The sequence below is a fragment of the Diaphorina citri genome, unplaced genomic scaffold (genome assembly GCF_000475195.1).
Source record: "Diaphorina citri unplaced genomic scaffold, Diaci psyllid genome assembly version 1.1 scaffold1576, whole genome shotgun sequence".
Classification (NCBI taxonomy): Eukaryota; Metazoa; Arthropoda; class Insecta; order Hemiptera; family Psyllidae; genus Diaphorina; species Diaphorina citri.
Genome location: NW_007379002.1, coordinates 39,889 through 59,000, shown reverse-complemented (window position 1 = coordinate 59,000; position 19,112 = coordinate 39,889). Strand labels below are relative to the sequence as shown.

Below are 19,112 nucleotides of genomic sequence, written 5' to 3'. Positions count from 1 at the left end.
CGAAACAGATAGGTTTGCTTAGATCTTCTAGCTTTCTGTAAAACTGCTTGGGCATGATGTGTAATAATAAGCCACTGTGCAGAATATACGACGTGGAGTGAAGTTATTCATTTATGAAATAGCAAACTCCAACATACAATGAAAATAAAGTGTATTAAAAGGTTATGTGCCCCCTTTTTTAGCATGGGGAGTTATTGGGAGATATTAAATGTGTGGGTGCCACTCAGACACCTCATTCACCCGCCTAACTCGAGAGTTAGGGCGCGATCATCGAGGTGTGATCTAATCTTGGAGAAGATCAGATCACACAACCTCACGCTCAGGTGAATGAGAGAGTCTCATCATCGTGACCGAGGGGCTGGAAACTATAAAAGTTTGTCAACCTGAAGATATACTACAGAAATGATCCTGTGAAGTATGATCTTAACTGTATCATGCGTTGTATGAAGCAAGTGAAACAAATCAGAAATGTGTAAAAATGAGAAGTTCTATATTACGAAACAACATCTACATGGAACATGTTTACAAAAATTTTGCGAATTGCATACTCAATCATGTGTACAGGCGTTATCGATACAAACGTTGAACGGTTGTATACAGTACATGTTACAATGTTACATGTAGGTACTCGTAGATATAATGTCATAACATACCTAGGTAGAACCTCATTTTTACATATTTCCGACTTGCGTCACTTGCTTCACACAACGCATGTTACAGTTAAGATCATACTTCACAGGATCATTTCTGTAGTATATCTTCAGGTTGACAAACTTTTATAATTTCCAGCCCCTCGGTCACGATGATGAGACTCTCTCATTCACCTGAGCGTGAGGTTATGTGATCTGATCTTCTCCAAGATTAGATCACACCTCGATGATCGCGCCCTAACTCTCGAGTTAGGCAGGTGAATGAGGTGTCTGAGTGGCACCCAAATTTAATACTCTCCCAATAACTCCCCACTAAAAAAGGGGCACTTCAACCTTTAAATAAGGCTTTATTTTCATTGTTTTGGAGTTGAATATTTCATAAAATGAATAACTTCACGTACAAGTCAGTAATATTTGCACAATGCCTTAATTATTTACCTACATCTGCACAAAACAGTTTTACAGAAAGCTAGAAATCTCTAAGCAAAAATAGCATTTGACAGAGTCAGTTTGTGGTGAAATGCTGAGAAACCTCAAAACTTTGTTTCGTATGGCAGATACAAAAAGATGTCTTTTCTTTACTTTGCCAACACCATTCGGTGAAAGCTAAAGCCGCTACAACAACAACAACAACAACAACAACAACAACAACAGCACAGAGTTTTAAAATTGACAAAAGTCCAAAAAAGTAAATTTTTCCACATCGCATCAAGGAGAGGATAGGATAGGACAAAGCCAATCGTTGCGAGAGCGAACATCTGAAATAAAGTTCACACTGGGGCGGGAAATATTTTGGTAATTTGGACATCTCCACTAAATTTTGAACCTTGGCGCATTGCATAATTCTCGGCGTTCATAAGATTGAACTGACTGAAATTTGAACTCGATGCCTGCCCGTCTGCCTATTTAGTTTGGGAGGTAATGCGTCTGCCCTGTAAATGGTAGGTCGCGGGTTTGATTCCCATTGAACTCGATGCCTGCCCGTCTGCCTATTTAGTTTGGGAGGTAACGCGTCTGCCCTGTAAGTGGTAGGTCGCGGGTTTGATTCCCGGAAGAAATATTTTCTTCTAGTTTCGTTCTTCACTATTTTCAGCAAAACCTGGCGCAGGAGTATACGTATCAGGCATGCGTAGCCGAATGCAAAATGAAAGCTATGATGGCTAAATGTGGATGTTTACCGTTCTATTACCCCAATATGTGTAAGTGCCTATCAAATCTTTATCAATATCCGTATAAGTGAGTACCTTACCTATCAATCTTTATTAAAGTCTAGAAAGAAACATTTTCATACCTCATAATAGATTGGCGGCAAATCAAAAAAACCTTATAACAGCACTTATCTTTTTCAACAAAACTACTTCGTCACAAAAGTGTAAAATAACAAGAAAGTAGGACTAAGGCGATGTTATTTTGGCCGCGACGATAAATCACTACTATTTTTTATTTTATTTTTTATTTTTTTTTTTTTTTATCAAGCAAGGTCCTAAAATTTTGTTATACCACGTTATTTACCCCATAAAATAAACGAAACCTTGTTTAGACTGCTGGGGTAAAGGGACTTTTTAGTCTCATTTGAGCAGGATAAACAAGGTATATTCTACTCTATTCTACTATCACGTCCCGTAACGTGAGATCATGGGGAGTCGGAAAGATGTAGTTTCCAAGTTTTTCCATAATATTGTAGGTAATCTCGTTCATGACTAAGTCACGTGACGGGATGGTAGTGTGTTTCTACCTTTAATCGCCTCGGTGGTGTAGTGGTCAAAGCGCTCGCCTGGTACACAGGAGGGCGCGGGTTCAAACCCACCCATTGGGATGTATAGAATTTTACTATCATTTGTTCAATTTAAGCGTTAAACAAAGGTCTAAGCTAAGGTTTTTTTTTTTTACATAGGTACTTTCACTTTTTTGACAGGTGGGAACACAGTAACCTCTATGTATACTTCAGAGATTCCTCCTGTATAATGTACCGACGTTATGTCCACCTCAGTTGGAGCTCACACATAGGTAAGTACCAGCGCTTTCAAGCTAACTGGGCTAGTTCTTAGCAATAGTACGTTCAATTTAACTGTAAGTAGCAACTGACTTGTTTGTTCACTGGTGTGCTACTATTTTGTACACATGTTAGATGTTGTTTCGTAATATAGAACTTCTCATTTTTACACATTTCTGATTTGTTTCACTTGCTTCATACAAAGCATGTCACAGTTAAGATCATACTTCACAGGATCATTTCTGTAGTAATTCAACGTTTAAATAGATAACGCCTGTACACATGATTGAGTATGCAATTTGCAGTACCTATTTTGTACACATGTTAGATGTTGTTTCGTAATATAGAACTTCTCATTTTTACACATTTCTGATTTGTTTCACTTGCTTCATAAAACGCATGGTACAGTTAAGATCATACTTCACAGGATCATTTCTGTAGTATATCTTCAGGTTGACAAACTTTTATAGTTTCCAGCCCCTCAGTCACGATGATGAGACTCTCTCATTCACCTGAGCGTGAGGTTGTGTGATCTGATCTTCTCCAAGATTAGATCACACCTCGATGATCGCGCCCTAACTCTCGAGTTGGCGGGTGAATGAGGTGTCTGAGTGGCACCCCAATTTATAAACCCTCATACATAGTAGTTAGTAAACTACACTTCCAAATTATTACAGGTCTGTTACATTTAAAACACTTGTGAAATACAACATCTTGCTTATCATGTAACATACTCGAGCAATTCCCCCTTTTGATGGCCAGCCTTGATTAATCAGAATTGAATGTAACTAGGTAATTAATTTTTCTTTTGAATTGACCATTCAAATGGTATCAGCTATGTACATTGGATGACCACGATCACACCTCGATGATCGCGCCCTAACTCTCGAGTTAGGCGGGTGAATGAGGTGTCTGAGTGGCACCCCAATTTATAAACCCTCATAAAAATAATAGTAGTTAGTAAACTACACTTCGGAATTTAATATTACAGGTCTGTTACATTTAAAACACTTGTGAAATACATCTTGCTTATCATGTAACATACTCGAGCAATTCCCCCTTTCGATGGCCAGCCTTGATTAATCAGAATTGAATGTAACTAGGTAATTAATTTTCTTTTGAATTGATCATTCAAATGGCATCAGCTATGTACATTGGATGACCACAGACATTTTCTGAACCAAAGTAGGTACTTGTCATGCTTTAAGAATTTTTTTAACATTTATCCTCTACAGTGATTGATTTAAAGGATAAATGTAAAAAAAAATAATAATAATAAATAAAATACATATTGTTACATTCCTACAAAGTTCATAAAAAAAAACTTTCAATAGTTTTTTTCTTGATATTTTAGGGCTAATAACTCATATCCATTTCCTATATACACGAGACCTTGTTTAGACTGCTGGGGTAAAGGGACTTTTTAGTCTCATTCGAGCAGGATAAACAAGGTATATTCTATTCTACTATCACGTCCCGTAACGTGAGATCATGGGGAGTCGGAAAGATGTAGTTTCAAAGTTTTTCCATAATATTGTAGGTAATCTCGTTCATGACTAAATGTTTTACATGCCTAATACAAAGAACCAACATAAAATTTCCATCGTTGTTATCACAAAAGCTATTAGCACAAGAAAATCTCATCTGCACTTTAATTCTACATATCATAATGTATGTATACCGTATACCTAATCATATGTCTAGACTCTAGACTGTCTAGAGTAGCCTAGACTCTACAACTCCATATTACGTCGGTAGTAGGTACCCACCAATACTGTGCTAGACTCAAACTTTTAGTATATTTTCGGGAAATTAATGCAGTTAAACATTAATTTAGGTACCTATAGTATAAAACTTCTCCTCTGCATTATCTCGAAACTTTATAAAAGTTGTACAACTTCGATACTTATTTAAAACAAATAAAATTAAACTTTTTATGAAACACTGGCAGTTCAGTACATTTTACGAGCACCATTCCTCTTTGTTAAAATTCCAGGACCACACTTCACACGACCAACTATCCGATCTGGAACGTAGCGTTTCCTGCCGTCACTCTATGTAACGAAAACAAAATCTACAAACCTCTCGTGTACAAAGTGGTGTCACAATTGTGAGATTTTTCTATTCAAATCTTTTCGTAAATGAAATCTGAACTATAAACTACTTCGTCACAAAAGTGTAAAATAACAAAAAAGTAGGACTTAGGCGATGTCATTTTGGCCGCGACGATAAATATAGTTTTTTTCTTGATATCTATTTTAGGGCTAATAACTCATATCCATTTCCTAAAATTTCCTTTGTTTCAGTTAATGCGAGAGAATGCTCATTGAAGGATGTTCCTTGTATGAAAGAAAACAACGGTAAGTGAAATACGACTGCATGGAAGGAATTTCCGCGAAAAATTCTGAATGCTCATTGAAGGATGTTCCTTGTATGAAAGAAAACAACGGTAAGTGAAATGCAACTGCATGGAAGGAATTTCCGCAAAAAATTCCGGTAGGTACGATTTGTTCGTTTTTGATGGAATTTGAAAAACATGGTTAACATAATTATAAAGTCTAACGTTACGCCAAGTCACGTGACGTGATGGTAGTGTGTTTCTACCTTTAATCGCCTCGGTGGTGTAGTGGTCAAAGCGCTCGCCTGGTACACAGGAGGGCGCAGGTTCAAACCCACCCATTGGGATGTATAGAATTTTACTATCATTTGTTCAATTTAAGCGTTAAACAAAGGTCTAAGCTAAGGTTTTTTTTTTTTACATAGGTACTTTCACTTTTTTGACAGGTGGGAACACAGTAACCTTGAGAATATTACGGAGCTGCTACGAGTGGACGATTTGCTGATCAACAAGATAGGCAAATCTATAGGTGATCTCATGTATCAGGTAACTATTAACTAACTCGACTTAAATCATCTCGGTACCGCCAGTAACCTTTATGTATACTTCAGAGATTCCTCCTGTATAATGTACCGACGTTATGTCCACCTCAGTTGGAGCTCACACATAGGTAAGTACCAGCGCTTTCAAGCTAACTGGGCTAGTTCTTAGCAATAGTACGTTCAATTTAACTGTAAGTAGCAACTGACTTGATTGTTCACTAAATTCCAGGAAATCTCTGGGAATTAGTGACGATCTGGCCAAAGCTTACTTGCAAGAACTATCCAGTCTCATCACACCCAGACACATCGGGAATATTACGGAGCTGCTACGAGTGGACAATTTGCTGATCAACAAGATAGGCAAATCTATAGGTGACCTCATGTATCAGGTAACTAACTCGACTTAATTATATCATCTCGGTACCGCGGTACGTTTTATTCCGAATCCACCTCAGTTGGAGCTCACACATAGGTAAGTACCAGCGCTTTCAAGCTAACTGGGCTAGTTCTTAGCAATAGTACGTTCAATTTAATTGTAAGTAGCAACTGACTTGTTTGTTCACTGGTGTGTTTTCTTCGTTTTCAGCGGCTCTGGGCGGAATTCTCGCACTATGTATGGGAGGAGTCAGCGTATTCACACTAGTGGAACTCGTCATCGCCAGTGTCAAAAAGTGTCAGAGTCTGGCGCGGAATGTCAAGACTACGCCCCCCAAACGCGGCACCAAGAGGCGTGTTCGATTCGAGGAAGTGAAAGTACGCTACTAGGTACCAGGCCCGCAAAAAAAAAAAAGTTATTTTCAAATTCGCTCAAGTTTTAGACGAGGAGGATTCACCTCCAAGTTTGTCTTGCTTGTCAAGAAACTAAGGATTCCATAAATACCTTTACGGTAAAGTCGTAAGGGGAGGAAAAAAAATCTCATGGTGGATTTCACCCATGACTTAATGAGAGATTTCACTAATGGGAGAATTATTAATCCTCCAAAAAGGAGTTTTTGATAATCCAAAAAAGACAGTTTTTTTAAAAAAACTCCCGTTTGGATAGTTAAAAACTCCTTTTGGGGTCATTAAAAATTCTCCCATTATTTCCTTTGTTTCAGTTAATGCGAGAGAATGCTCATTGAAGGATGTTCCTTGTATGAAAGAAAACAACGGTAAGTGAAATGCAACTGCGTGGAAGGAATTTCCGCAAAAAATTCTGGTAGGTACGATTTGTTTGTTTTTGATGGAATTTGAAAAATATGGTTAACATAATTATAAAGTCTGTTATTATTTCCTACAGGACTATTCACCAGTCTGGGGCCCCCGAATGTGGAACACAAGGAGTTCCAATGTAACTGTCTGTCTGAGTGTTGTGAGATTCTGTATGAGGTTTATCCTCAATCCAGACACAACGTCCACCCTAACCAGAATAACACGAGGTATGTTAGGGTAGAATCACACTACTATTTTTTATTTTATTTTTTTTTTTTTAATCAAGCAAGGTCCTAAAATTTTGTTATACCACGTTATTTACCCCATAAAATAAACGAGACCTTGTTTAGACAGCTGGGGTAAAGCGACTTTTTAGTCTCATTCGAGCAGGATAAACAAGGTATATCCTATTCTATTCTACTATCACGTCCCGTAACGTGAGATCATGGGGAGTCGGAAAGATGTAGTTTCAAATTTTTTCCATAATATTGTAGGTAATTTTTTTTGGCTTTCTTTTAAGTGACAGGGTTATCCTGGAGGAACTCTTCCACCCAACCAATAGTAATAAAAAAATGAAAAATCCAAAATCTAAATCATGGTTTTTGTGGTGAAGCTGCGAGCCGTACCATAGTATTACTATAAGAGCCTCCTTTACTATTTCTGGCATTTCTGTATTTTTTTTTTCTAATATGAGTGTTTTTAAAAGATCGCCGTGTTTATTTTGTAGCAATGAAACAACTGCTACATTAGACGCATGCCTCGTTTTTAGCAGCTACTCAATTGCCTTCACGAGGCTCAGTGCACTCCGAACACCAAGCACAGAGCCGAAAAAAAACTTCGTCCACGGTCCTCGTCGGGAATCGAACCCAGGACCTCCGGAGTGCCAGCCTAGCTTACCTCTCCAGCACTCTCCACGACCTGCACTTCCCGTTCAGCTTCTTCATCTTCTTCTTCATCAAAACTGGTGCGTTGTGCTTTGGTTTTCTTGTTGATCACTTCGCGTAGAGCGTTGTGCACGGCCTCTAGGTGACCTTCTGACGCGAGGGCAGCCGGACCGAGCTCCGAGAGAACGTCGCGCAAACCCCCTGAGAAAGTAAAATTGTGTACTTTTAGGTCGTGGTTATGTACCGGGTTTAGATAGGCAAGGTTGGTGAACTGGCCTTGTTCTTAATTTACCATTACACAGGAGGGCGCGGGTTCAAACCCACCCATTGGGATGTATAGAATTTTACTATCATTTGTTCAATTTAAGCGTTAAACAAAGGTCCAAGCTAAGGTTTTTTTTTTTTTTACATAGGTACTTTCACTTTTTTGACAGGTGGGAACACAGTAACCTCTCCGATAGGACGTCGCGTAAACCCCCTGGGGAAGTAAAACAAATTGTTTACTTTTTATCGAACTATTTTTTCGGCAGAGAACCGAGTTGAAACGATCTAAGTTGGGAAAAAGTCCGTAAAAAAAGTACCAAGTAGAAAGGAATTTTAAATGTGTTAAGTAAGTAAACATCAATACGCTAAATTTTATGAATTGGACTCGAACCACCAACCCTAGATTCAAAGCCCTTGTTGCTAACCACTACATCACAGAGGTTGGTAAAAAAAGTATCTTTTGAGGTTGGGAAAATAGACCCGTAGTTCGTACTCACGAACCCCCAATTATTGATATACAATTACATAGGTATTTATTAATGGCTCGAACCCACAATAACAGGGATGTTTGGAAAGTCTTACCTGTATCTTTTGAGGTTGGTAAAACAGACTCGTACTCACAAACCCACGACTACAAAGATGTTTGGAAATGACTCGATCCTACAATAACAGGTAGGTATGTTTAGAAATGGCTAGAACAGTAACAGGGCTTTTTGGAAATGGCTCGAGCTCACAATAACAAAGATATTTGGAAAGACTTACCCAGAGCTTTGATGACAACGTCTTTACTCTCATCTGTACTGATGATTTCACGTAACTTAGGCACCACAACATCCAGACACTTGGCCAGCAGTGGTCCTGGCGATTGGACCGTACATAATTGTACCTGAAAGTAAAATAAATTACTACTTTTCCTAGGTTTTTGAAAAAAAGGAGTTTTTTTTTGGTTCGTTTCGGCCTACAGAGGACCACGTAGTTCTTACTTCTTATCATGTTTTCTCTTCATCCAGTAGATCTTCATTCTGGATGAATGGTCAGCCTTTCTCTCCTCTGACCATTTACTGTTGGGTCTGGGGACAACAGTAGTTAGTGGCTTCAGTTTGTCAGATGACTTTACAGCTTCTCGAAAAAAAGGGAGTAAAAATAAGACGGTAAAAAACAAAGGTATCCTATCCTGTCTTCCTTCACTCTCTGATTTTGGGATGATAAGACCATAGCAGTTACGATTCCCTCTATCAAACCTATTAAAACAAAATATCTTCTTTAATTTTAATGCATTTTTCTTTGGCATTAGAAACACAAACTTCCCGACTATGGGTCAATTTTTCACCACAGTAAATTGAGATCGCATGTCCCGTAGAAAAAAGTTGGACATTTAGAAGAAGGAAGGAATTTCCAACTGTGTTGAGCATACTTAAATGCTCGTCACACGAACCTTATCTGTTTACGATAAAATCTACCCCGACCGGGCATGGAACCCGCGACCTAGCTCTACAAGACAGACGCGCTACCCTTTAAGTTAACTGGACTAGACTATCTCAAGTTTTGCATTTACTTTATCTGTGCCAGCCTGGTTAGGATGGGAGGTAGCGTGTCTTCCTTGTAAGCGCTAAATCGGCCATCGCCTTTAATATAGCCGATGGACTTACTTACAACAAAAGCTCAGACTCACCCTATTGGTTTGTAAGCGCTAAATCGTGGGTGCTAGCCCGACATTTCGCAGAATAGGGCTAATCTAAGAATCAGGGCCATCGCCTTTAATATAGCCGATGAACTTACAACAAAAGCTCAGACTCACCCTATTGGTGTGAGTAAGGCCAACGGCTCTAATAAACGCCCTTGGTCACTGCGACCTGGTTAGATTTTTACTGACACGAGACACTCACCCTATCAATGGGCACGGAGCCCGGGCACGCCGCTATCATTCGGCACAGCGCTGCCATGGCATTATCCAGCACCGCACCGGGCTTCTCCTTCCCTAGGGCGTCTGCCAAGATCTCCAACACACTCGGGTAGTGCGGCGCCAGCGACTCTTTCGCCGCCCCAGCCAAAACGCCTAACCCGTACAGAGAATTCTGGCGGATATCAGAGCTCTTGTCGCGCGAGAATTTCACCAGTAGGGGTAGCAAGCCCCAGCCAAAACGCCTAACCCGTACAGAGAATTCTGGCGGATATCGGAGCTCTTGTCGCGCGAGAATTTCACCAGTAGGGGTAGCACGCCCCAGCCAAAACGCCTAACCCGTACAGAGAATTCTGGCGGATATCGGAGCTCTTGTCGCGCGAGAATTTCACCAGTAGGGGTAGCAGGGACGGAATGAACTCGCCGATGTGAGGCTCCAGGCCGGGGATGCACTCGGCGATGGTGCCAACGATGAAGGATTTGAGCGCCTCGGTGTTTTCATCGTCCAGTTGAGATCGCTTCAGGCGGGTGCAGAGAGAGCCGAGTAGCTCGTGAGCGATCTTGGCGAATACCTCGCTTGGAACTGCCTTGCTCAGAGATGGTAAGACCTGACGAGAAAGATTTTTTTTTTTTGGCTTTAAGTGGCAGGGTTATCCTGGAGGAACTCTTCCACCCAACCAACAGTAATAAAAAAATATAAATTCCAAAATCTAAATCATGCTTTATTCTTGTGGTGAAGCTGCGAGCTTTACCATTCCCATGCCAAACTGTAGAAACAATATCCTGTCTCACCTAGTCCTGTCTCAACTCAACCCGGTACATAACCACAACCTTATCGATTTTTTTTTCGAGCGAGAAACCGAGTTTAAACGATCAAAGTTGGGGAATTTTTTTTGAAAAGAAAGTACCAAGTAGAAAGGAATTTTACCTGTTTTAAACACCACAGATAAATGCTCATCACAAACGTCGTTCCCTGCTTAATACACTACGCTGAATTTTATGAACTGACTTGGGACTCGAACCACCAACCCTTGATTCAAAGCCCACCGTGCTAACCACTACATCACTGAGGTTGGTATCTGGCATTTCTGTATTTTTTTTTTTTTAAAATATGAGTGTTTTTAAAAGATCGCCGTGTTTATTTTGTAGCAATGAAACAACAGCTACATTAGACGCATGTCTAATTTTCCATCTAATAATGCCGCCACTGGTCACTCCTCGTTTTTAGCAGCTACTCAATTGTCTTCACGAGGCTCAGTGCACTGCGAACACCAAGCACAGAGCCGAAAAAAAACTTCGTCCACGGTCCTCGTCGGGAATCGAACCCAGGACCTCCGGAGTGCCAGCCTAGCTTACCTCTCCAGCACTCTCCACGACCTGCACTTCCCGTTCAGCTTCCTCATCTTCTTCTTCATCAAAACTGGTGCGTTGTGCTTTGGTTTTCTTATTGATCACTTCGCGTAGAGCGTTGTGCACGGCCTCTAGGTGGCCTTCTGACGCGAGGGCAGCCGGACCGAGCTCCGATAGGACGTCGCGTAAACCCCCTGGGGAAGTAAAACAAATTGTTTACTTTTTATCGAACTATTTTTTTCGGCAGAGAACCGAGTTCAAACGATCTAAGTTGGGGAAAAATATCCGTAAAAAAAGTACCAAGTAGAAAGGAATTTTAATTGTGTTAAACATCACAGGTACTATGCTTACCACAAATGTCGTTCCCTGCTTAAGTAATACACTACGCTAAATTTTATGAACTGACTTGGGACTCGAACCACCAACCCTAGATTCAAAGCCCACCGTGCTAACCACTACATCACAGAGGTTGGTAAAAAAAAGTATCTTTTGAGGTTGGTAAAACAGACTCGTACTCACAAACCCACGATTGCAAAGATGTTTGGAAATGACTCGATCCTACAATAACAGGTACGTATGTTTAGAAATGGCTAGAACAGTAACAGGGCTGTTTGGAAATGGCTCGAACTCACAATAACAGGGATGTTTGGAAATGGCTCGAACTCACAATAACAGGGATGTTTGGAAAGTCTTACCCAGAGCTTTGATGACAACGTCTTTACTCTCATCTGTACTGATGATTTCACGTAACTTAGGCACTACAACATCCAGACACTTGGCCAGCAGAGGTCCTGGCGATTGGACCGTACATAATTGTACCTGAAAGTAAAATAAATTACTACTTTTCCTAGGTTTTTGAAAAAAAAAAAGGAGTAAAAATAAGACGGTAAAAAACAAAGGTATCCTATCCTGTCTTCCTTCACTCTTTGATTTCGGGATGATAAGACCATAGCGATTACGATTCCCTCTATCAAACCTATTCAAACAAAATATCTTCTTTAATTTTAATGCATTTTTCTTTGGCATTAGAAACACAAACTTCCCGACTATGGGTTAATTTTTCACCACACTAAATTGAGATCACATGTCCCATAGAAAAAAAGTTGGACATTTAGAAGAAGGAAAGAATTTCCAACTGTGTTGAGCATACTTAAATGCTCGTCACAAATATCGTTCCCCAATTATTACATACATCTAGATAAATTTGATGACTTGACTTAAACTCGAACCACCAACCTCTAGATCCAAAGTCCAACGCACGCTTGATGTGGCCTGTGGCGTGGCATGCCCATCCCGTAGTTTGCCTTTCGTCAGATGGGCGAGAAGGGGCACAATACTTCCCATTTAGGTGCTGGGTCAACACGGGAACACCAGAAAGTAACCCGTTGAAATATTTGCAATCGAAAAACGAGTACAAATTTTTGTCGATGGTGGGATTCGAACCCGGGACCTTCTGCATGGCAAGCAAGCGCGTTACCACTGGACCAACCGTTGTTGTTGTTGTTGTAGGAGCTTCAGCTGTAGCCGAATGGTGATGAAAATGAATAGTCTTTCTTTAATGCCATCCAGTTACATAAATCCGTCCAGTTTTCGGGGCACATTTGTAGGAGCTTCAGCTGTAGCCGAATGGTGATGAAAATGAATAGTCTTTCTTTAATGCCATCCAGTTACATAAATCCGTCCAGTTTTGGGGGCACAGTTAGCCCAGTGATGCCGGATTTGAAACATGCCATCGACAAAAAAAGTTTGCTCTCTCATTTCGATTTCCAAAAATAAGTACAAATTTTTGTCGATGGTGGGATTCGAACCCGGGACCTTCTGCATGGCAAGCAAGCGCGTTACCACTGGACCAACCATTGTTGTTGTTGTTGTAGGAGCTTCAGCTGTAGCCGAATGGTGATGACAATAAATAGTCTTTCTTTAATGCCATCCAGTTACATAAATCCGTCCAGTTTTGGGGGGCACAGTTAGCCCAGTGATGCCGGATTCGAAACATACCATCGACAAAAAAGTTTGCTCTCTCATTTTGATTTCCAAAAATGCCAATGGGTTAATGCCCGTTGAAATATGCATTGGGCATATTTCAACGGGTTACTTTAACTTTCTGGTGTTCTCTTGTTGACTCAGCACCTAAATGCAAATGGTAGGTATTTATTGTGTCTCTTCTCGGCCATCGGATAAGGGACATACTACGGAACGGGCATGCGACGACACAGACAATAAGAGTCTAGTGTAGCCATCGGATAAGGGACATACTACGGAACGGGCATGCGACGACACAGACAATAAGAGTCTAGTGTAGCCAGCAGTTTGTTTACTGCTACAAAAAATTCCTTTTTTTATAATCCTCAACCGCCCTTCCGCCAATAGGGATCAGGACTGGTCAAATAGTCGACCACCTAGTCCTGTAGGGCCGCCATCAGTTTGGTGGGCGGAATATGAATTGCCATATCGTCTTAGAGTTTTCTAAATATTGGCCATGTTTTTGCGGCCTAAACTTGGCGGTCTTTACCTTCAGTAACAGCAGCCAGGGCAATATAGCCGCCTTTCCGCCAATACGGATCAGGGCTGGTCAAATAGGCAGACAATAAGAGTCTAGTGTAGCCAGCAGTTTGTTTACTGCTACGAAAAATTCCTTTTTTTATAATCCTCTTTTTTTTAAGAGGTTTGACAGAGGGAGCTGCGGAATATGAATAGCCATGTCGTCTAACGTGGAAGCTGCGTACACACTGGGCGCATTGGCATCCTGATCTATGTAGTAGTCTTCACACGAATCGTCCAGAGGGGGCACGGACATGAGTTTGAGTAGAACATCCACGGTTTTCTCTGAAGGGGAAAAAACATGAATTATTTGTGAAGTTGAGAGCTTCTTCATAATTTTTTGCGGATATCACAACATTACTAAGAGCCCCCTTAACCGATTCGGCCTTGGATATTCCAGAAAAAATAAATAAATTCACTTACCGTCGAAACTTGGCAGTCCTTACCTTCAGTAACAGCCGCCAGGGCAATAAAACCGCCCTTCCGCCAATAGGGATCAGGACTGGTCAAATAGTCGACCACCTTGTCCTGTTGTAGGGCCGCCATCAGATTGGTGGGGGGCATATGAATAGCCATATATTGGCCATGTTTTTGCCGCCAAATCTTGGCAGTCCTTACCTTCAGTGACAGCAGCCAGGGCAATATAGCCGCCTTTCCGCCAATACGGATCAGGGCTGGTCAAATAGGCCACCAACTTGTCCTGTAGGGCCGCCATCAGTTTGGTGGGCGGAATATGAATAGCCATATATTGGCCATGTTTTTGCCGCCAAATCTTGGCAGTTCTTACCTTCAGTGACAGCAGCCAGGGCAATATAGCCGCCTTTCCGCCAGTACGGATCAGGGCTGGTCAAATAGTTGCTTCTCAGGCTGCTTGAAGTTTTCACCGCTGATGTCCAAAATGATGCCAAGTGCATACATGCCCAGCTGTGGAGGGGAAATGAAATAATTTTGTGAATGAGAAATAAACCATCTACCTACCTACCTACCCACCCAGAATGAGAATACATTTGTTTCAGTCAAGTTTAGTAATCATCAATTATCTGGTGAAAGTTAACTAAAATCCTGCTAAAAAAAACTAAAATCCAAAGTGTGTACTACAAAATTGTGCTTTTTCAAACTAAAGTACTTACCTAGGTACTTTTTTTTTTGACAGGTTAGTCCCCCTGTACAACAAAAATAAATGAAAATACAAAAGCAAAATGGCAAGAAATTAATACACGAAAATCAATCAAAATAACAAAGGAAAAATCTTAGCTCAGGGATTATTTGTTTGGTTGTCTGTCTGCTTGAAATTATTGAAACTGATCCCGAGCTGAGGTTTTACCACTGCTTTATTTTTTTAGATAAATTTCCTATTGATTTCAAAAAAAAAAAAAAAAAAAAAAACTAAAATCCAAAGTGTGTACTACATTGTGATTTTTCAAACTAAAGTACTTACCTAGGTGCTTTTGTAAATTATTATAATGCAAGTGGTAGATACCTATAGTTTTGAATAACTTAGGTACATTGGTGTCTAAAACTATTATCTTTTTCTCTCACACACTCAATTTTCTGTTATGTATGTTTACTTTCCCCTCATCCTTACAAGTTTTTATCCTTCTCTTCTACAGCTTCTATTTAGATTTTTTACAACTTCGACACTCTGATGTGCATAGGGGCGGAAATTTTCCTCGCCCGTAGCGCGCGCTAGGGTTCCTATTACTTCTACTGCTGAATTCTGTAGTGACGAAACGGCGTGATCATCTCCTGTGAAATATAAAGAGGTCAATGAACTGCAGACCTCAGCAGAGGGCCTTCATGGGGCCGGAAGAGGGTCAATGAACTATAGATTTACTCGGAGGACCCCACCGGGGCCACCAAAGGGTCAATGGGGCCCAAAAACTAATGAGTCAAATTGTCCACTTACAACTTTTTTTTTTTTTTACTTTGCTCTGACCCTTTCTGTTTGGTACCTCTCTTTGTGCCAGGTCATTGCTTGTGTTGACTTCCTCCAGGAATTGGATCAGTTGATTCCAGTTATTATTGGGCAACTCATGATTGGCCACATGAGCAATAAACTGACAAATGGCTTTCTTCACTTGCTTCTCTGGTTCGTCCACGAGGGCCTTCAAGATCCCATTTTTGATTCTGGAAATTAGAAAATAACTATAGAATTATTTTCATCACAAGTTTATTTCATTTACATTGCTGGTTAGGACTGGTTTGTGCTATTGTAACAACAGTTTAAAAGGGCTTTCTCTGTAGACCAACAGAGTTAAGCAACATTGTGTATGTTTTTATTGCACAGTTGAGAATGTGGAGCAACACATGGCACTGGCTACTTTAGGGAACACTAAGCCTTGTGAAGAGTGTGGGGACAATTGAAGAGCTGGTTGAAATGCTAGAAAAAAAAGTAAGGCTGAAAAGCCTGATTTTTTTTGTAGTTAGTTTATTCGTGGTTAGTGAGCTGCATATCCAATGGAAAAATAAATCAATAAATACTTAAGTAGATGAGTACAATTTTTCCCCATTTTTGTCATGAGATTTTCCATTTTGAATTGACTTGTAGGAACCTTACATAAAAAAAAACTAAGGAACAAATTTGTCCATGTTATACATATTTTCTTCTTCTTCTTCTTCTAGATTTCATCAAAATAGGCCACACCTTCAGAGCAGAGCGTTAACCATTTTTGCGTTACTTCAAGGTGTATTTCTTTTCTATCCATGCCTATCGGGGAACGGAAAAATGTCTGCCCCGTTGGGATTCAAACCGGGTTGAGTCAATGTTCTTAGGCCACAGACATAAGACACTTCTCTTTGAACGAGAAGTGGGGTGCTTTTCGCCAGAGAAACATTTTTTTTTTCTGCATCACAAAATCCAGAATGAGACCAAGTCCCTTTTACTCCCATAGTCCACCGTACTCACCCTGTCCTTTCAGGTCCGTACTATTGACACAGGCAGCCAGATGAGTCATTATGTTGGGGAAGTAGGGAAGAAACTCTGTCTCTATTGCTGTCGCTATGCTTCCTGGAATCATGGAGCAGAAAGATTATATTGCCAGTCTAGCTTGGAAGGTAGCGCGTCTGCCATAAAAATATAGGTAGCTATATAGGTGTCTGCGTCTATATACAGGTAGCTGTCTTCAAAAATTGGCTTCCTTTATGAGGATTTTGGTATCTAACAATTCGAAATAAAGATCAAGGGCTAATTAGAGTATAATATTGATAGAAGTAAGTATATTATGTTGGGGAAGTAGGGAAGAAACTCTGTCTCTATTGCTGTCGCTATGCTTCCTGGAATCATGGAGCAGAAAGATTATATTGCCAGCCTAGCTTGGAATGTAGGGCGTCTGCCATAGAATAGCTTTCTTTAAAAAATTGGGGGAGGGGGGGGGTGAATATGTAAATAAAGGTGAATATGTAAATAAAGGGCTAATGCATTGGACTTCGGAGAACTCGGGGTTCACAACACAAGGAAAACAAGGAGTTTTCCTTGATAAAGCAATTATTATCACAAAAGCAGACATTTGAGGCCCATATCACTTTAAAAAGGGGGAAAGCTTGCCTGGGGCAGTAATCCAATCAACGACCTAGTGATACAAGGTAGACGTGGCGGAATATGAATAGCCATGTCGTCTAACGTGGAAGCTGCGTACACACTGGGCGCATTGGCATCCTGATCTATGTAGTAGTCTTCACATGAATCGTCCAGAGGGGGCACGGACATGAGTTTGAGTAGAACATCCACGGTTTTCTCTGAAGGGGGGAAAACATGAATTATTTGAGAAGTTGAGAGCTTCTTCATAATTTTTTGTGGATATCACAACATTACTAAGAGTAAGAGCCCATAAAAAAAAATGACTTCTTTCTTTTTGTCTTTTCCCCTTGAAATATACAGAGTAAGGACCCCCTTAACCGATTGGGCCTTGGAGGTTCCAGAAAAAATAAATAAAAAAACTTCTTCTATTTTTTTTTTTTTTTTTGTCTCTTCCCCTTGAAATATACATTCTTTTCGCACTCTTTTCAAAGATATACACAATAGTCAAAAAGTGGATTTTTGGACTTGTTCACTGCCTTTTACCCATTCAAATGACTTTTTCACTCACCTAACAGGCCGTTATTCTTGGTGTAGAAATTCGGCTTCACTTTAGCTTTGACCACAGACGATAACACATTGAGTGCTTTCTCTTGCAGGTCATCATCATCACTAGACCCCGCCAAATGAAGCACCAGGGTAGCTATTTCCGCCACACTCACATGCTGGGCGCTCAGGTTCTCCATTTCCATCAGGTCGTCTATCAGGTCGAGACATTCTAAGGCGCGATCCGGGCGCTTGGCGGCCTGCGCCTGAACTGTTTCGTACACCTTCTTCCAGTTGTAGTTCAGATTCTGGAGTTGTAGGTGGATGAAAAGTAAACAATATGTATACTGATTGCATTTAGGTACTTGGGTAGGTATAACAAGTACAATACATGGGTACATTTAAGGAATTTTTATTGTGTTAAGCATACGTAAATGCTTGTCACAAATATCGTTCACCAATTATTACCATCTAGATAAATTTTATGATTTGATTTGGACTCGAACCAGCAACCTCCAGATCCAAAGTCCAATGTATTAACTACTGCACCACTGAGGTTGGTACATGGGCACATTTACTACCTACAATTATGCTTGGCGGCCTGCGCCTGAACTGTTTCGTACACCTTCTTCCAGTTGTAGTTCAGATTCTGGGGTGGATGGAAAATAAACAATATGTACCTATACTGATTGCATTTAGTTACTAGGGTAGGTATAACAAGTACAATATATGGGTACATTTAAAGAATTTTTATTGTGTTAAGCATACGTAAATGCTTGTCACAAATATTGTTCACCAATTATTACATCAAGATAAATTTTATGATTTGATTTGGACTCCAACCACCAACCTCCAGTTCCAAAGTCCAATGCATTAACTACTGCACCACTGAGGTTGGTACATGGGTACATTTACTACCTACAATTAATATCACAAAAGCAGACATTTGAGGCCCATATCACTTTAAAAAGGGGGAAAGCTTGCCTGGGGCAGTAATCCAATCAACGACTGTTGGTACATGGGTACATTTACTACCTACAATTATTATCACAAGAGCAGACATTTGAGGCCCATATCACTTTAAAAAGGGGGAAAGCTTGCCCGGGGCAGTAATCCAATCAACGAACTAGTGATACAAGGTAGACGTGCTACCCTCCAAGTGAACTAGGCTGGTGGTGGACCTGTTTAACTCCCTACACACCTGCCTCGGTGGTGTAGTGGTCAAGATATGACCTTTAGTTTTCAGGCCTCCTAGGCTCCATGGGGGGTGTCTTATCTCTATCTGAGTGTTTTCTTCATGTATATTTTCATTTTATGACCTTTAGTTTTCAGGCCTCCTAGGCTCCATGGGGGGTGTCTTATCTCTATCTGAGTGTTTTCTTCATGTATATTTTCATTT

The 19,112-nt window shown here is 40.5% G+C and overlaps 1 protein-coding gene, 2 long non-coding RNA genes and 3 other non-coding genes across 6 annotated transcripts; 2 read left to right on the top strand and 4 right to left on the bottom strand.

Annotated features, from left to right (window-relative positions):
- Positions 1 to 218: 218 nt before the first annotated feature.
- Positions 219 to 425, bottom strand: LOC113470441. The gene has a single exon (XR_003393492.1). It is a non-coding gene; the product is annotated as a small nucleolar RNA U3 (small nucleolar RNA).
- Positions 426 to 722: 297 nt separating this feature from the next.
- LOC113470442 lies at positions 723 to 929 on the top strand. The gene has a single exon (XR_003393493.1). It is a non-coding gene; the product is annotated as a small nucleolar RNA U3 (small nucleolar RNA).
- A 2,124-nt stretch (positions 930 to 3,053) lies between these two features.
- On the top strand, positions 3,054 to 3,259 carry LOC113470440. Its single transcript, XR_003393491.1, has one exon. It is a non-coding gene; the product is annotated as a small nucleolar RNA U3 (small nucleolar RNA).
- Positions 3,260 to 10,156: 6,897 nt separating this feature from the next.
- LOC103516480 lies at positions 10,157 to 11,932 on the bottom strand. Its single transcript, XR_003393490.1, has 3 exons — positions 11,808 to 11,932; positions 11,119 to 11,306; positions 10,157 to 10,370 (listed from the first exon to the last, which is right to left on the bottom strand). It is a non-coding gene; the product is annotated as an uncharacterized LOC103516480 (long non-coding RNA).
- Positions 11,933 to 13,604: 1,672 nt separating this feature from the next.
- LOC103516478 (importin-4-like) lies at positions 13,605 to 18,026 on the bottom strand. Its single transcript, XM_026828864.1, has 5 exons — positions 17,739 to 18,026; positions 17,264 to 17,388; positions 14,272 to 14,398; positions 13,797 to 13,938; positions 13,605 to 13,680 (listed from the first exon to the last, which is right to left on the bottom strand). Exons 1-5 carry the CDS (start codon positions 17,917 to 17,919, stop codon positions 13,605 to 13,607), a joined length of 651 nt encoding a protein of 216 aa, XP_026684665.1. The 5' UTR covers positions 17,920 to 18,026.
- On the bottom strand, positions 15,300 to 16,663 carry LOC113470436. The gene is made up of 2 exons (XR_003393489.1): positions 16,559 to 16,663; positions 15,300 to 15,399 (listed from the first exon to the last, which is right to left on the bottom strand). It is a non-coding gene; the product is annotated as an uncharacterized LOC113470436 (long non-coding RNA).
- Positions 18,027 to 19,112: the final 1,086 nt, after the last annotated feature.

What these genes read in the sequence shown, in the direction of transcription:
- LOC103516478 (XM_026828864.1), bottom strand. Translation starts at nt 17,919, where the DNA reads ATGGAAATGGAGAACCTGAGCGCCCAGCATGTGAGTGTGGCGGAAATA. An exon ending in CCTGGCTGCTGTCACTGAAG is followed by an intron (nt 13,939 to 14,271) that starts GTAAGGACTGCC and finishes TTTCCCCTTCAG; the next exon opens with AGAAAACCGTGGATGTTCTA. An exon ending in GACATGGCTATTCATATTCC is followed by an intron (nt 13,681 to 13,796) that starts GCAGCTCCCTCT and finishes CTATTTGACCAG; the next exon opens with CCCTGATCCGTATTGGCGGA.